Source organism: Peromyscus californicus, unplaced genomic scaffold, assembly GCF_007827085.1.
Source record: "Peromyscus californicus insignis strain IS unplaced genomic scaffold, ASM782708v3 Scaffold_4__1_contigs__length_199733344, whole genome shotgun sequence".
In the NCBI taxonomy this organism is placed as follows: domain Eukaryota; kingdom Metazoa; phylum Chordata; class Mammalia; order Rodentia; family Cricetidae; genus Peromyscus; species Peromyscus californicus.
Window position 1 is genome coordinate 115005044 of NW_026294562.1, and position 16925 is coordinate 115021968.

Consider the following 16925-nt stretch of genomic DNA (forward strand, 5'->3'; position numbering starts at 1 on the left):
TGACCTTTTTCCAAACTTAAAACAAAGGTTGAAATAACCACCACAAATGTACAGTGAGTAATTTCTAATACTTTGTCAACTTAGTTTTATATGGTTTTTCTTTTGACTCTCCTTGCATTTGTAAAAACTTATATTTAACATGACTATGATTAAATTTCATGGAATCCAAAGTTGCATTCTAATCTGGCTATAAAAGTTTAATTATTTTCCCATGGAAAACCTTGAAGTTATCCTCACTCTTATTTCTGATGAGTGATCTTCTTCAAGATATGCAATACTAATTTGCTAGAGTTTGAAGATAGTCAGCATTTGTTCATGTCTTGGGATATTAATAATTGCTTTCTAAGGATTTCAAATATTGATCTTATAAATAAAATATTCCTGAGTCTGAATAACCCTTCCCTCTATAGTATTTTTGAACAATGGCTCAGAAGACACCGTCCTCTTCTGGAAGCTTATCCAGAAGCCAATGCACCCATCGGCCATAACAGAGACTCCTACATGGTTCCTTTCATACCGCTATACAGAAATGGTGATTTCTTCATTTCATCCAAGGATCTGGGATATGACTACAGCTACCTACTGGAGCCAGGTAAGGCTCAGTTGTCTTCAGATGAACTGTAGAATCTTATGTGGCCAGCCTCCTTTGGATAGTTAAAAAAAAATCCTGTGTGCATACAATGTTTTCTCAAAACTACTTAAGAATCTGTATTATACCAATTTATTGTCATTTATAGACTAAATTCTGAAGATTCCCAAATTTATAATTATTCTATCTACTATAGGGCATCTTGTACAAGTAAATTATTGAAGAGTATAGGATTAGGATGCTTTTAAGCCATAATTCTATCAGTTAGCTCTTTTATGACCTAGGGATGCTGTGGGATGGTCTGTATGTCAAGTGTGTTGCTGATTTGTCAAAAAATAAATCACTGATTGGCCAGTGGCCAGGCAAGAAGTATAGGCGGGACAAGGAGGAGAATAAAGCTGGGAAGTGGAAGGCTGAGTAAGAGAGACACTGCCAGTCGCCAAGATGACAAACAGCATGTGAAGATGCTGGTAAGCCACAAGCCATGTGGCAAGGTATAGATTTATAGAAATGGATTAATTTAAGCTGTAAGAACAGTTAGCAAGAAGCCTGCCACAGCCATACATTTTGTAACCAATATAAGTCTCTGTGTTTACTTGGTTGGGTCTGAGCGGCTGTGGGACAGGCAGGTGAGAGAGATTTGTCCTGACTGTGGGCCAGGCAGGAAAACTCTAGCTACATAGGGATATTGTTTCAATTTTCTGAATCACAGTTCCTTCATGTTATATATTTAGATCGCAATAACTCAATAACTATTCTGAACTATGTAAAAGAATTCAGTGCATGTAGTATGACACAAGTCAACAGTTTATAAACTACCACTGGGAGACTCTTGGTAGGATTACTAATACAATAATGGAAACTTTCAGTACCAACTAATAATGAGCTTCATAATACTTTTTAATGTCAATTACTGTGTTTTTGTTGAAAAAGCCTTAGGAGTGGGATTAGCTCTGAGCTTTGATCTTCCTATGCTGAACTATGTTAATATCTTCTTGACAAAGAAGGGATAGGTAATAATGAAAGCCTATTCTATGCAGAAACTACATACTATTCTAGTCTACCTGATTTTTGCAATGACGACTGAGAAATACAACCTAAAGAAATTATTTTCCTTATGAATCTATAGGTATTAGACCATTTGATAGGTTCCATTGGTTTGGGCCTGAGGCAAGACAGAAATAGCATATTAGGAGTATGTAGTAGAGAGAAAGAGGGACTCATATCTATGATGTATCCTTCAAAGACAAACTTCCAGTGACTTAAAGTCTCCAATCAAGCCTCATATCCTACTTTCCAGCACCTCCTAATTATGCCTCATTATACTGGAAAACCCATCATTGATTAATTAACTGATGTATCCAGAATCCTCATGATACAATCAATTCCCAAACCTATTAGCTAGCAGCCAAGTCCTTTAAAAATCAGTCTTTGGGTGGTGGGGACGAACCCTTTCTATTTAAACCATAACTCCATGTATTACTTACGTATTTAATTTATTATTTTTAGATAAGTATTATTTTCCATAAAAGGAGGTGAGAATATCAGTCTTATAGAATTTAAGTGACCTCTTAAATGTTAAATAGCAATATAAGGAGGAAGATGATTTTGACAGTACACTTAGCACCCTCAGCTTTCACTGTAGTATATGAAGACTAGACAAAAACAAAGTAAAGCTACAAATGGTTTATGGGTAAGAGATATTCAAGAAGCACTATTATTTTAATACATTCTTGAACAATTAATAAAACATTAATAGATGAACAGAAAAGTAAAAAAATGGACAAATGTGTGAACTTCACTAACTCCTAGTTCTTACGTTCCACTGCAATGACTAATGTAGTCTGGATATCAGTAAACACCAAATCCAGTGTGGAAATCCAACAGATTGGGAAGGAAGTGCAAAGACTCAATCATCAGCAAAATCTTACAGGGTACAGATAGGGCAGCAGTGATTTGTGCATAGTTCAGCTTTGACACTGAGGATTGGTAGGCAGGTTAAAGACAGAAAAATATTCTAGCCTGAAAAAAGAAACATAAGAAGCAAAGAAAATCACTGTATTTTTGGAATATTAAATTCTTCTCTTGAGTGATTGAACAAAGAAAATGACATTGAGATGATTGAAGACATCATAAAAGTTAACAAAAATTGTGTGCTTTTTATGACTGGGGGCTTGTGTAAGTGTGTTACATGGACTAGTTTATTCTTTATTTTATTTTGATGACAAAATTCATAGAGATTGACAAATCAGTTATATACTGAGTGAAGATAAAGGAGATTTAGGGCTCATTTGAAAACTTTGACCTGTAAAACAAATAAATTATAGTACAATTCACTGTTATATTTGAGAATAATTGGAGAAGGCCCAGGAACAAGACTCAGGTTTTGTTATGTGGTAGAAGTAGGAGATACGAAACATCAGAGTAAGTACTTTCAGTGCAATAGGAAATATAGGCTTGAAACTCCAAGCCCTCCAAACCTGGCCCTTAAATCTATATGAGAGAGCCATCAACATGCCCACTGTTATCTTGAATAATCTTTAGAATTCCAGTTTCTAGTGATGGATATTGTGTTTTATAAAATGGTAAACTGAGGCACATAAAGATAAATCACTATCTAAATTACAAAGCTAGTATCAGAAAATATTAAATATCTATACTGATTACCTATAGAATGATCTTTCCATTACTCCATGATAGCTTCTTTCAGGTGTTATGTCACTTTTCACACACACAGCCTGATTCATCAAGGCCGGAGAAATTGTGGTCCATGTGGTTAAGACAAAGGTAACAAACATTTTTGTGTGAGAAAGGTGATGAGGGTAAAAACTTCCATTAGAAGGTAGAATATACTTATTTTATGTACATTAAACAAAATGAAGTTGAAATGCTTTACTGATTTGCTATGTTTTCATATAGCTGCAAATTTACATAGTTAACTTCAGAGAAATTTGGTTTTAAATAAATAACAGAAATTGCCTACTTTCTATTGTATGAATCATTCTTTATTATTGTTTCTTTTGTGTATTCAAAGTACTTAAAATTTATCTCTATTCATCACCAAACTTCAAGATTTCTAAAAAAAAAAAAAAAACTATTTTTTTGAAATAATTTAGTTCAAAAGGGTCATTATTCATCATTTAGGTATTCATGTTGATAATTACTTAAGTATTGTGTTGTTAAGGGCAGCTAATGTCTGAATTTGTCAAACATTTCCCTTGTATTTGAATTTAGTGGTGTTTAAAAAACTGAATAGCAAGTGATTTTCTTTCAGGATTAACTGATTAAAAGGTAAGGACAGCATGGGAAAATAGGTTCCCAAAAGCCAGCTAAGAACCAGGGACAGGTCCTGATTTGGGGGAAACCTGTTCTCCATGCTGGATTACCTTGTCCAGTCTTTATAGAGGGAAAGGAGCTCAGTCCTATCTCAATTTGACGTGCCATGCTATGTTCAAGTCCATGAGACACCTGCCTCTTTCTGAATGGAGGCAGAAGAGGAGTGGGTGGATGCGGAGGGGTATAGATGGGAGTCAGGGAGAGGGGATGGAAGGAGAGAAGGCCGGAGAAATTGTGGCTGACATGTAAAATGAAGGAAGAAAAGTGTTAATTGAGAGAGAGAGAGAGAGAGAGAGAGAGAGAGAGAGAGAGAGAGAGAGAGAGAGAGAGAGAGAGAGAGAGACCAGAAACTTAATGGAGATAGGGGTCTTATTTATTTATTTATTTATTTTGGCAGCAGATGGCTGGAGCAGTAAGCTCACAGACCATAGCTCACCATCTAAACTACTCACTGAAAACTAACAAGCAAGAACTGAAAATGGGGTGAGGCTATGAACAATCAAAATGTGCCACCAGTGAAGTATTTATTCCAGCAAGGCTCACATCCTGAAAGTTCCTTAACCTCCCTCAAACAGTGTACCAACTAGAGCCAAGGTGTTCAGACACTTGAGCCTATGGGGGACAGTTTTCATTTAAACCATCACAATACTCTAAATAAATTGTTTATTTTATATAAATTTATTATATATATGTTCATTATGTATATAAGCTAATTTCAATATGTTTTGTTCAGATCACTTCAAGTGATCTCAATGTTCATTATCAACAAAGTATCATCTTCAAACACACTTTCAAAGACACACACACACACACACACACACACACACACACACACACTCCCAAAACCTTTCTAAACTATGTAACCTTAATTCCTTAAATTAGGCTAATGACTCCAAAATACATTATGTGTTTGTTGTGTTGATAATGAGAAGATACATTGCAAATGACAAGGTAGGAAGCAATTCGAATGATTTGTGTAGCAAAAATAATGAAACTTCTAGTAAATTGATAAGCCAGAAAAATCATGACACTAAAAAGATAAAAAAAGGACTCTGCTGAGGTTCAACTGTAGATAAAAAGGAAAGAAATATCAAAATTTTGTTTGGAAATACATAAAGTGTATTTGAAGATGATGCTTTGGTGATAATGAACATCGGGATCACTTGAAATGATATGAACAAAGAATATTTGAATAAGCTAAAGAACAGGACAAGAAACAGAAGTAAAACTGAAAGCACTTGAGCTTTCATAATAAAGTATCTTTTTTTTTCTTTTTCTTTTTCTTTTGCAATACAATTCCGTTCTACATATCAGCCACAGATTCCCTTGTTCTCCCCCCCTCCCACCCTCCTCACCTTCCCCCCAGCCCGCCCCCCATTCCCATCTCCTCCAGGGCAAAACCTTCCCCCGCAGACTGAGATCAACTTGGTAGACTCAGTCCAGGTAGGTCCAGTCCCCTCCTCCCAGGCCGAGCAAAGCGATCCTGCATAGGCCCCAGGTTTCAAACAGCTGACTCATGCAATGAGCACAGGTCCCGGTCCCATTGCCTGGATGCCTCCCAAACAGATCAAGCCAATCAACTGTCTCACCCACTCAGAGGGCCTGATCCAATAAAGTATCTTAGTTTGGTTTTCTGTTGCTGTCATAAACACCAGGGCCAAAAGCAACTTGGACAGGCACAGATTTATTTCATCTTACACTTCCAAGAAACAGTCTACCACTCAGAGAAATCCCAGAGAAAACTCTGCTGCAAACCTAGGGGTTGAAATAGAGGCAGAAGCCACAGAGGGATAGTGCTTACTGGCTTGCTCCAAACAGCTTGCTTAGCCCATCAACCTTCCTTCCTCCCTCCCTCCCTCCCTCCCTCCCTTCCTCCCTCCCTCCCTCCCTCCCTCCCTTCCTCCCTCCCTCCCTCCTTCCTTTCTTTCTTCTTTTTCTTTCCTTCTCTTTTTTCTATTCTTTCCTTCCTTTCTTTTTGTTGAATTTATTCTTCTGTGGTATATTACATCCCAACTGCAGTTTCCACTTCCTCCCCCCTCCCAGTCTTCCCCTCCCCCCACCCATCCACTTCTCTCTATCCCTTCAGAAATGAGCAGGCCTCCCAGAGATATCAACTGAACACAGCATTTCAATAAGTTACAATAAGACTAGGCACAAACCCTCATGCTAAGTCTAGACAAGGAAATCCAGTAGGAGGAAAAGAGTTCCAGGAGCAGGCAATAGGGTCAGAGACAACTCCAACCCCCACTGCACACCAAGCTGAATGACCATAACATACATGCTAGTGGCCTAGCTAAGACCCATACAGGCTCCATGATTGTTGCTTCAGTCTCTGTGAACCCGAAATAAGCTCTACGTAGATGATTCCATGGGCCTTGTCCTTCGTGTCCTCAACCCTTCTGGCTCCTACTATCCTTCCTCTTGCTCTTTCACAGGATTTCCCAAGCTCTGTCTAATGTTTGGCTGTGGGTCTCTGCATTTGCTCCCATCAGTTCCTGGATGAAGGCTCTCTGATGATGACTGAGACAGGCTCTGATTTACAAGTATAGCAGAATATCATAATGAATCATTTTATTGACTATTTATTTATGTATCTGCTTGTTCATTCTTTCATTCATTTGTTCATTCATTTTGGCCAGTTGCGTTTGGTTTGGTTTGATCTTAGGTCTCTGGGCTCTCTGACCTCTGGTTCTTGGCCATCCAGGCAATGTCATTCAGGGGCTCCCTTATATGGTGTGGTTCTCAAATTGGATCAGTCACCGGTTGGCTACTCCCACAAGTTCTGTGCCACCCTTATCCCAGCACATCTTGCAGGCAGAACAAATTGTAGGTCAAAATTACCTCCTTTGTTATACAACCCAGAACCATCTGCCTAGAGATGACACTGTCCACTGTGAGCTAGGAACTCCCACATCAATCATTAATCAAGAAATTATCCCACACACATACCCACAGGCCAATCTGATGGAAATATTTTCTCAAATGAGGCTCCAATATTCCCACATGATCCTAGCTTGTTTTTAGTTAACATAAAAATTGCCAGGCAAATTGACTCTTTGTGAAGCTGACACAAACATATGACTGTTCAACTGTATCATTTCCTTCCTCCTTTGTCCCTAAGATACCATGCTAATAGTAACACCACAATTCAAAAAATAATATAGCTTTATAGGTCCCATGGTCTTTAAAAAATAAAAACATATTAAAAGTTCATTCTCTTTAAGATATCCGAAGTCTCTTAACTGTGGGTTTCTATAAAAGTCAAATAAGTTACTGGAGGGATGGCACAGTGGTTAGGAGCACTGGCTGCCCTCCAGGTTTGATCCCTGGGACATAAAGTAAATAGTATGTATGATGTAACCCATCACATATTGACCAGACATTTAAAATGAACTGTGTATTTAAATAACTAAGAGCGACTGAATCTAGGCATTTAAGTCCCATTATCAAAAATATTTGTCAAATGTATTTAATACAGTGGCTTTCAGGATTCCTAAAAATGATTTTCACATTTTTATTTGGTTTCAATCTTCTGATTATTTAAATTAATGTCACTCAGTTCTAGAGGTATTATTTGTTCTTTATATATCTTTTCATATCAACCTGTATCATTCCTTCATTACCTTTTCTGAGTTCAAAAACAGAATTAGTCATTGAGTAAACATTTAATTCTCTCATGGATTTCAGGTACTCTACCAAATTGCAGGATTGCTTTGTAGTTTGGGCTTTCAAGGGCTCAGTATAATACAGAATAATAGTAACTCTAATACAATGTCATGGATGTAATAGAAGAAATGCTAGAACTTTAACACTTTAGATGTTTAGGGCTTCTTGGACTGAAATGCTTATATGAAAGTAAAGGTCAAATTTGACTTCAGCAAAAAACCTCAAGAAGAGTGCAGGGGAATCCAGCAAGCATGTTATTTTCAAAATGCATATCTTAGATGATCTGAACTAGGTGATTTAAGAGGTAGAAAATTATAGGTGGCGGGAACCACAAGTGTTCTAATCCCAACCCAGTGGCAAATTTCTTTCAGGTTTGAAATTATTATAGATGATCAGGAGGCTAGGAACTTTACTAATTCAAAATTATTTCAAAACCACCCTTGACTAAAATCTGTTGTTTTAAGATTGAAAGTTGTGGGGCTGGACACATGTCTTGACAGTTAAGAGAGCTAGCTCTTCTTACAGAGGAAGGAGTTCAAATCCCAGCACCAATATAGGTAGCTCATAACTACTTGTAGCTTCAGCTCCAGAGGAACCAACACCTTCTTCTGGCTTTTGTGGCACCTGCATGGCACAAACATGCCCACATACATGTACACACACACACACACACACACACACACACACACACACACACACACACGCATATAAAATAAAGCAAACTGAGATCTCTGTAAAAGCAGATTTTGTACAAATGTCCTAGAGTTCCTGAGACTGCTCTGAGACTACTGAACTTTAGCTGGCAGTACAATCAGTGTTTCTCAAATAATAATTTATCAAACAAATCATCAATAGTTAATAATACAACTGTGTTATATAGATCTGCACTACCACCAGAAGGAGTTGTAACAACAATACCTAACAATACTACACACCAAGGTATTACACAGGTTTCAAAGGATCTCAATGGCAGAGAATTGCTTTCCTCTCTTTCCAATGAGGAAACTGAGCCTGAGAAGGATTAGGTTCACTTCCCCCAAGCTTTTCTATTTGGTAAGCAAAGAGGCTTGCATTCCAACCCAAGTATCTGATTTCAAAGTAAGAAAATGCTGCTGATGGTGATATTGCAAAAACAGCATGATCTATTTTTATTTCAGATACCGGCTTCTACAGAAACTATATTGAGCCCTACTTGGAGCAAGCCACTAGGATCTGGCCATGGCTCCTTGGGGCAGCACTGGTGGGAGCCGTTGTTGCTGCAGCTCTGGCAGGGCTCAGCTGTCGGCTGTGCTGTCGCAAGAAGAGGCAGTTCCAGGAAGAAAGGCAACCACTCCTCACGGAAAAAGATGATTACCACAGCTTGCTGTATCAGAGCCATGTATGAACAGCCTAGGAAACAGTGGGGCCAAAAGGTCTTACCTCACTTTACCTATGAGTTGGTGAAGATTGTTCCCACAATTTTAGTCTCACACAAAACATAGACCATAGTTATTTGTCTTACTATTTTTGCTCAGCCTCTTGATTTCCCCCAAGCCCTAGTTTCCAAGGAAAGACTGGTATTTGTTAAAAAGTCACTCTTAATTGTATCTGAATAAAATTTCTCTTACAACTAATTGGGTTGATTTTGAAAATGCTTCCTGATTATTTAAAATAAACTTATAATGGAACTATGTCAATTGATGCCTATGAACTTGAGGCACATTTTTGGTTTTGTTCATTTTGAATTTCAAAGAAAATAAAAATCTTTTCTGTCTCTTCCTCTCTTTCTCTTTTATCTGTGTGTGTGAGTGTGAGTGTGTGTGTGTGTGTGTGTGTGTGTGTGTGTGTGTGTGTGTGTGTGTGTGTTAGTAGATTAGGGCAATTTTAAAAGTGTGGGATAGATAAAAATGGTCATTTATTTCTGAATTTATTTCATTAATGATTAGGAAGTATACATTACTACTAAATCAGTAATAGAGGAGATTCTTCTGTTAGCCTTCATTAGTTGTCATATTTAAACTACCTTATCTAAATTCTGTGTCTTATGGGAGAAAATCAATCAAGAGATGGGAATGTACTCCCTAATACAATAGTGGGCGCTGGGAGGAATAGACTATTCCTAGAGATTATTACCTGTACTTGATCCAGGTTAAAAATAAAAGAAAAAGAATCAAAAATGGATGATTACAGTGCCTTCTCAAGCTTGAAGTCAATGTGACTGGAATCTGAAATAATCAAGACTAAGAGCAAAAGGAATGAGAATAGAAATGAGGAAAACAATCTGCATCAGATTCTGGAGCGACAGTGCCGGGGCATTCCTGTCTCAAGGCACACTGGTGTGGGTCAGCCTCAGCACGGATTGGTATTGTGTCAGCGTGGAATGGTGTGGGTCAGCTCTGGGACCGTTGCACTTGGCATGACTCACCAAAGTTTGCTGTGAAAGTAAATTCTTAGACCAGAAAGACTTTCTAATCTCATTTAAAAATCTTTTTTGTTGTTGTTTTGTTTTTTGGTTTTGTTTGTTTGTTTGTTTGTTGTAGATGTAACCAACCGTCTTATTAAATAAGAAACACAGAGCCGATTCAGAGAAGAAAGCCAAGAGGTCAGAGCTAAGAGCCTTACCCTTCCTGCTTCAGCGATCCTCTTCAGCCAAGAGAGCATTTCGAAAGGGACCTACTTCCTGTGTGTTTGTCTTTATATAGTCTTTCTGTTCTGCCTTCTCATTGGTTGTAAACCCAAACACATGACTGCCTCGTCACTGCCTCTCTGTAGAGACTTCCAGGTCTTCTACGTTTGGTATTGAGATTAAAGGCATATGTCTCCAATGCTGGCTGTATCCTTGAACACACAGAGATCTACCTAGCTCTGTCTACCAAGTGCTGGGATTAAAGGCATGCGCCACCACTGCCATGCTCTTGCTATGGCTCTAATAGCTCTGACCCCCAGGCAACTTTATTTATTAACGTACAATTAAAATCACATTTCAGTACAAGTAAAATACCACCATAGTTTGTTTTTTGTTTTTTCAAGACAGGGTTTCTCTGTATAGTTTTGGTGCCTGTCCTGGATCTCGCTTTGTAGACCAGGCTGGCTTCAAACTCGCAGAGATATGCCTGGCTGTGCCTCCTGAGTGCTGGGAATAAAGGCGAGCACCACCACCGCCCAGCTCACATTTAAAAATCTTAAGTATTTTTATCTGCAGTAGTGGAATTCAATCCAAGGCCTTGCACAAGCTATGCTAGCACTCTCACACTCTCCTACAAAGCATTTACGTAAAAATCTACCCAAGACATTTTTGTTACAATTGACAGGGATCTTTATAAACTCAGTTTTGTCCTTTATCACAAGACAATTCCCTTTTACCATTGCATACCATCATAGAATATTGTTTTATTTCTCTTCAGGCTCAAGGTGTCTATTTGTGCAGCAGCCACATCTTTGATAAAAGCTACCACCTCTTTGATGCTCTCTTGATTCTCACTATAACAACAAAATCATAGTTCTTATATTTCAATATATCTAACAATTTCACTAAATTTTCTTCAATCTTGTATATTTTAACCTTGCTAATTGTGTGGCTTTTATAAACTGCTTCATTTTTCTATCATGAAAATGTTCTGTGTCTACATCTCAGGTCATATTTTGTTATGAAGAAATAAACAACTGGCATTCTTCTTATCCTCTTTTTCCCCCTCTGGGCTTTATGTTTTAAAAACTGCAATTTTGGTATTTATATTTTTCAACAAATCAAACATGTAATTCTCTATCTGTAGAAATGAATCTGTAATGGATACAAGTCATTTAAGGCAGTGTCTTAGCTGACAATGAGCAAAGGTCATTGATGTTCAAGCTCCTTTCAGTGTTTGCATAAACATTGACAGGAGAGAGAGAGGGAGAGAGAGAGAGAGAGAGAGAGAGAGAGAGAGAGAGAGAGAGAGAGAGAGAGAGAGACTGAGAGTCTCTGGGCCATCTACTGATCTGTGGTGAGTCTGTGCTATTTTGAGGGCATGCCAATAGAATGAAGTTCTACTCCATTTCAATTAGACTCCTAGAAGATCTGAGATACAATTATGAAAGAGGCAGTTCTGTTAAGCTTGGACTGCTTAATTTCAATATAATGTAAATTAAAATGGCTATGAAAAACCAAGGTTTTCAAATTGTTTAGTTATTGAATACTACATATCGCCAGGTAGTGGTGGCGCATGCCTTTAATCCCAGCACTTGGGAGGCAGAGGCAGGCGGGTCTCTGTCAGTTCGAGGCCAGTCTGGGCTACAGAGTGAGTTCCAGGAAAGGCACAAAGCTACACAGAGAAACCCTGTCTCGAAAAAAACAAAATAAAATAAAATAAAAAGAAACAAAACTATATATCAATAATTTGAATAGTTTTTAAAGGGATTTTAAAATTTATATGCTTCAGATTTATTATTTTTGGCCCTTTTTGTAAGAGCAATGTTCTACAATGGAGTACACAGGGAACCCTTGGCCCAATCCCCTAACTGATGACCTATGACCAGTTGACAGTGTCTGTGAGAGGAATAGTTAGTTTTCTTCACAGGTATATCTCCTGGTTATTTCACCATGTTCCAGTGGAAGCCTGCATAATTAGTAGCATATGTAGAAAATAAACTAGAGTCAATGGGTTATTAAATTAAAGAAAGAAAAGAAGAAATGAAAAAGAGGAGATGTTGCTTGGATTCTAACAGCTCCCTTGGGGGAGGGGGTGAAAAGGTGCTATGTCAACAACTCAGACACCCGGAATCCCTTAAAAGCAAATAATGAACTCATCTATTCAATTACGGGGAAGGCCTTATACAACCTCCTCCCAGTGCCCAGTCTGTGTGGTCATCCCTCGTTCACTGGGCACTGTCAGGAATTCTGACATTGACTAGGAACCTTGACAGCTCTTGTTGCTAGGCCCTCAGGCAGACTCCAGGTTGGCTCTTAAGGGATACATTATGTGCATGCCTTGGCTACCACATCTGAGCCAATTTCCTCGACCCTATGGGCCTGTCCTACTACAAGGGGGCTGTGAGGTAGTCGTGGATCTGTGGAGAGTAAAAGGGTAGATGTGATCAAAATATATTATACCAAATTCTCAAAAAACTTAATAAAATATTTATAAATGAAATCACAGACTATGGCAGCATGAACAATCCAGGTGGGGTGCCAGAACTGAGAGGGGGTAACAGACACAGGCTTCTACTGCTGACAAGAGGCTATCTGCAATTGATAACTGCAGGCAAAGAAAACAGTTTTTCCAATGGAGTCTTACTGGGTATATTAACCACATTGCAGGGCAGATCTCATCCCAGGAGTACTTGGCCAAACACAAGACAAACTCAATGTTTTTTTTTTTTTTTTTTTTGTAGACATTTTGTCTCAACTTGCTTAGTTTGAGCATTTTGTCTTATGGATTTTTTGCTTGTTTATTTTGATTTTGTTCTTACAATTTTGTATTAATTTCTTTTTTGTTGATATTATTTCTGTTTGTTTTGACAGATATATATATATATATATATAGATAGATAGATAGATAGATAGATAGATAGATAGAGAGATAGATAGATAGACAGATAAAGAACATAAACTTGGGTGAGGAGAGAGGTGGGGAGGATCAGAGGAAAACTGGAATTGGAAGCGGGGAAAACATGGTCAAAACATATAGTAAGAAAAAAATTTTAAAAAATAGTTTAGAAAAATAAAATTAAAAATAGAAGTGGAGTTATGGATTCCAGCTCTAATGGGTACATCAACAAAACAAGTCCAGCACCTAACGCTTAGGAATCGTTGCAGAAGATAGTGCAGAAAGACTATAAGAACCAGAGGAACAGGAGTTTGCTATGAGACCCCTGTGATGATTGCAAAAGATGGAGCAGAAAGATGGTAAGAACTGGAGGATCAGGAGTTTGATATGAGACCCCTGTGATGATTGCAAAAGATGGAGCAGAAAGATGGTAAGAACCAGAGGATCAGGAGTTTGATGTGAGACCCCTGTGATGACAGAAACCACAGTTATACAGTCTCTCCCACATGACTGCCTAACTATGAGCTGAGCACGGGCAACAATAGACATGCCAAAGTGGATAGGAGAAAGCCCAGGAGGCTTCAACACCCAGAAAGAACTACAGGCAACTAAGGAATGCTGAGAGTGGGAGAAATAGTCTTCCCTATGGAAGAGCACATCAAATGGTTATCCAATACACAATGGTCAGCCCTAAAAACCTACATCCAAATAACATTATACAGAATGAACAAGTTACATTTAGGAATATATATATGCATGTACATATATATGTATACATGCAATAATAATTAATGAAAAAAGATAAGAGAGGCCATGAATTTGAAAAAGCACAAAGAGGGCTATATGCAAGTTTTGGGAGGGAGAAAATGGAAGGGAGAATAATGTAATTATATTATAATATCAAAAAATAAAAGCAATTTAAAAAAAGAAACTCTATTAACTGAGAGAGTTACAAATGCTTGGCCACGAACTTCTCTGAACTCCCCTACATTTCCCTGGCTCATTTGTTTGACATTCATCATATATGTATCTTTATTATTCTTAAGACATTTCAGATCCAGTCATTACCTCTGCCTAAAACCTAAATATCCCCAAAGCTAACTCTCCTATGTCTTTCAGACTATTCTCCAATGTTTACCACTTAATGAATCTTTTTGTCAGGACTGAGTGTTTCAAAGTCTCTCACTCTCTGCACATTGTCCAGTTGTGGGTCTCTGTCATGCCTCTGCATTTTTGATTGGTTGTGGTTTTCATAATATTTCCTTGATGATGGGTAAGGACGATACTTATCTATGGGTATAAGGACAAAAATTTAGACTGTAGTTAGGGTTTATACTGGTTGAGTAAAGTGGCATTTGGAGGTTCTCCAAAATCTGTGGCTTCACTAGTCCAGGGTAGTTTGCTGGGTTTGCAGTACCAGGCATGGCTTCCCTGTTGTTGAGCAAGTCTAGCTAAGGAGAAAATGTCAGTTTGATCTTTGCCAAATTGGTAGTTATAGTTTGCTTCCTTACTGTTAAATTTCAAGCATTTTTTTTATGTGTTTTGGAATCAAATACTTTGTTGGACTCCTAACTGGAAAATGTTTTTCTCTGTACTATAGATAGTCTTCATTCTGAAAAGAGTATTTTTATGTAAAAGATGTTTTTATTTTTGGTGAAGCCCAACTTAAAAAGCTTCTTTAAATTGTTTATGGTTCTAGAGTTCCATCCAAGAATTATTTGTTTAAATCTAGATCATACAGATTTTTTAAATGAATAATTTTATAATCTGTGATTAACTTTTGAGTTTTTATATCAGATACAAGAATGAGTGAGGTTCATTTTTGAAAATAAGCATTCAATAGTTTCAATACTGTTAACTAAATTTTCTCTATAGAATTGATTGTGAATATTTGTAATATTCAAAGGCAGATAAACAAGGAAATCAGCAATAAGAATAAATAAGCTATCAAGCAATAAAAACATGGGTGTATCTTAAATGAGTATTGCTAATTGAAAGAAACCAGTCTGAAATGGCTAATGTTATCTGATCCCAATCCTCAGTGTGAAATGGCTACATGTTATCTGATCCCAATCATGCAACATTCTGGAAAAGGTCAAATGACAAAATGAGCAAAACTTGTCATTGGTTACCAAGCATTCTTCAGGAATTGACTGACCAAAGAACAGAGTACTGTTTTAGGGTGGTGAAACTACCCTGTGTGATTCAAGGTTGTTGCTGTACACACTACGCATCTAACAAAACCCACTGACCTTTGCCACATCAGGCAGCAGAGATAATATATTCATATTCTTAAAAATAGGAATATAGAAAAATTACAAAGCCACCAAACTGTCTTATCAATATATGAAACAACCTGGCTGAAAGGCAGAGGGACTCATGTAGACTTAGGCAATCTGGAAATAAGTGGCATCTGTAAAATTAAGGAAGAACTAAAGTTCATTTCAGCACTGTTCTGGAGCCAATAAAGTTGTTTCCTTTATTAATATGAAAAAAATTATAAAGTATAATTGAATGAATAGCAGATGCGTTAAAATGAAAGCTCATGAAGAACTACCCTCAGCCATTAGATCTGAATGTGATTTTATTATTAGCCATTTGTACTGGTAGATTCAAGCCTTACCTTAGTTGTTTAATGGTCAACTTTGGGTTCACCCTTGAATATGCCTCCTAAAAAAGTACCTTCAAAATCCATAGCAATTACTTTCATTTTCTTTTTGCCTAGCTTAAAATACATGCATTCTCTTTCTTTAAATAAATATCTCTGAATCCTGTTTATCACATAGATACATAAAATTAATTGAGACAATATTATGTTGAGAAAATGTGAATATTTGGTGAAATATAGTTCTTAATAAATTAGTACCACTAAAATTACTTTTTATTATCTTAATCTTTTTTTACAAAAATTAAAAATAAATATTCAGAAACACAAAATATGTTTTCTAATTGATTATCAGTGTGTTGCAGAAGCTGACTTCCACCCTTGGATTCTGTTGATCCTCCAGTTTCAGAAAGGAGTCTGGATTATAGTAATATGCTGTTGCACTAGGTTGATAACTTTTTATTGATTCTTTATGTGTTTCACATCATGTTTATCGATCCCAATCATCTCCTTGTTCCTTCGAATCTGATCTTGCAACACCCTCCCACAAGATAAAACAAAATAAAATTGAAAAGAAAAGAAAAATTTTATTGTAGAAGCTGCAGTGTGGCATCTTACTTGTGTTCATTGCAAGGAGTCATTGAGATGGTTCGAGGCCTCTGGTTTCTGCTACACAATTGATAGTGGGTCCTTGCTGGAGCTCCCTTTGGACATCTAGTGGTTGTCCTGTGTCATGCAGATCCTATGGCTTTGGGTTTTCAGGACCAGCCCCTTCACTTGCTCCAGAAGATCATAGATGTGTTAGACGTTGGAATGGGCCAACTCACAGCTTTGGTTCTGGGCCTAGGTGGTTGCTGGGTTGGTCAACTCACCAGCTTTTCTTCTTCCACAAAATCAGGGCAGGCTCTCCAGCACCACCCTAGCTAGCTCATTGCAGTATGCAGCAAGGGGAGGCATTAGTTCTACTGTTCTCATGCCCTTGGGAGCCAGCTCACCTACACCTACACCTCCAGGGCCAGCCAGCTCTATTGTGTTGCCCAGGCGAGGTACAGGCTGATAGTGGACTGTTTTAATGAAAGATACTTTCAAGTTCACATGGAAAAGCCATTTCTATTATGTTAGACCAATAATCTTGACTTTAATGACATTTCATAGCAGGTGTTTAATTAACTAACTGATGCTAAAGTTGTCTGTGAAAATAACATGGTGGTCATGCAACATCAAA

The 16925-nt window shown here is 37.7% G+C and overlaps 1 protein-coding gene across 1 annotated transcript in view; it reads left to right on the forward strand.

Moving 5' to 3' along the window:
* The window catches only part of Tyr (tyrosinase), a 69039-nt gene extending 59760 nt beyond the window's left edge, over positions 1-9279 (forward strand). The window contains exons 4-5 of the mRNA XM_052763006.1: positions 411-592; positions 8749-9279. Of these exons, the coding sequence (XP_052618966.1) occupies positions 411-592; positions 8749-8975 (409 nt within the window). The 3' untranslated portion in view covers positions 8976-9279. The remainder of the gene's footprint in view (positions 1-410; positions 593-8748) is intronic.
* The last annotated feature ends 7646 nt before the right edge of the window (positions 9280-16925 follow it).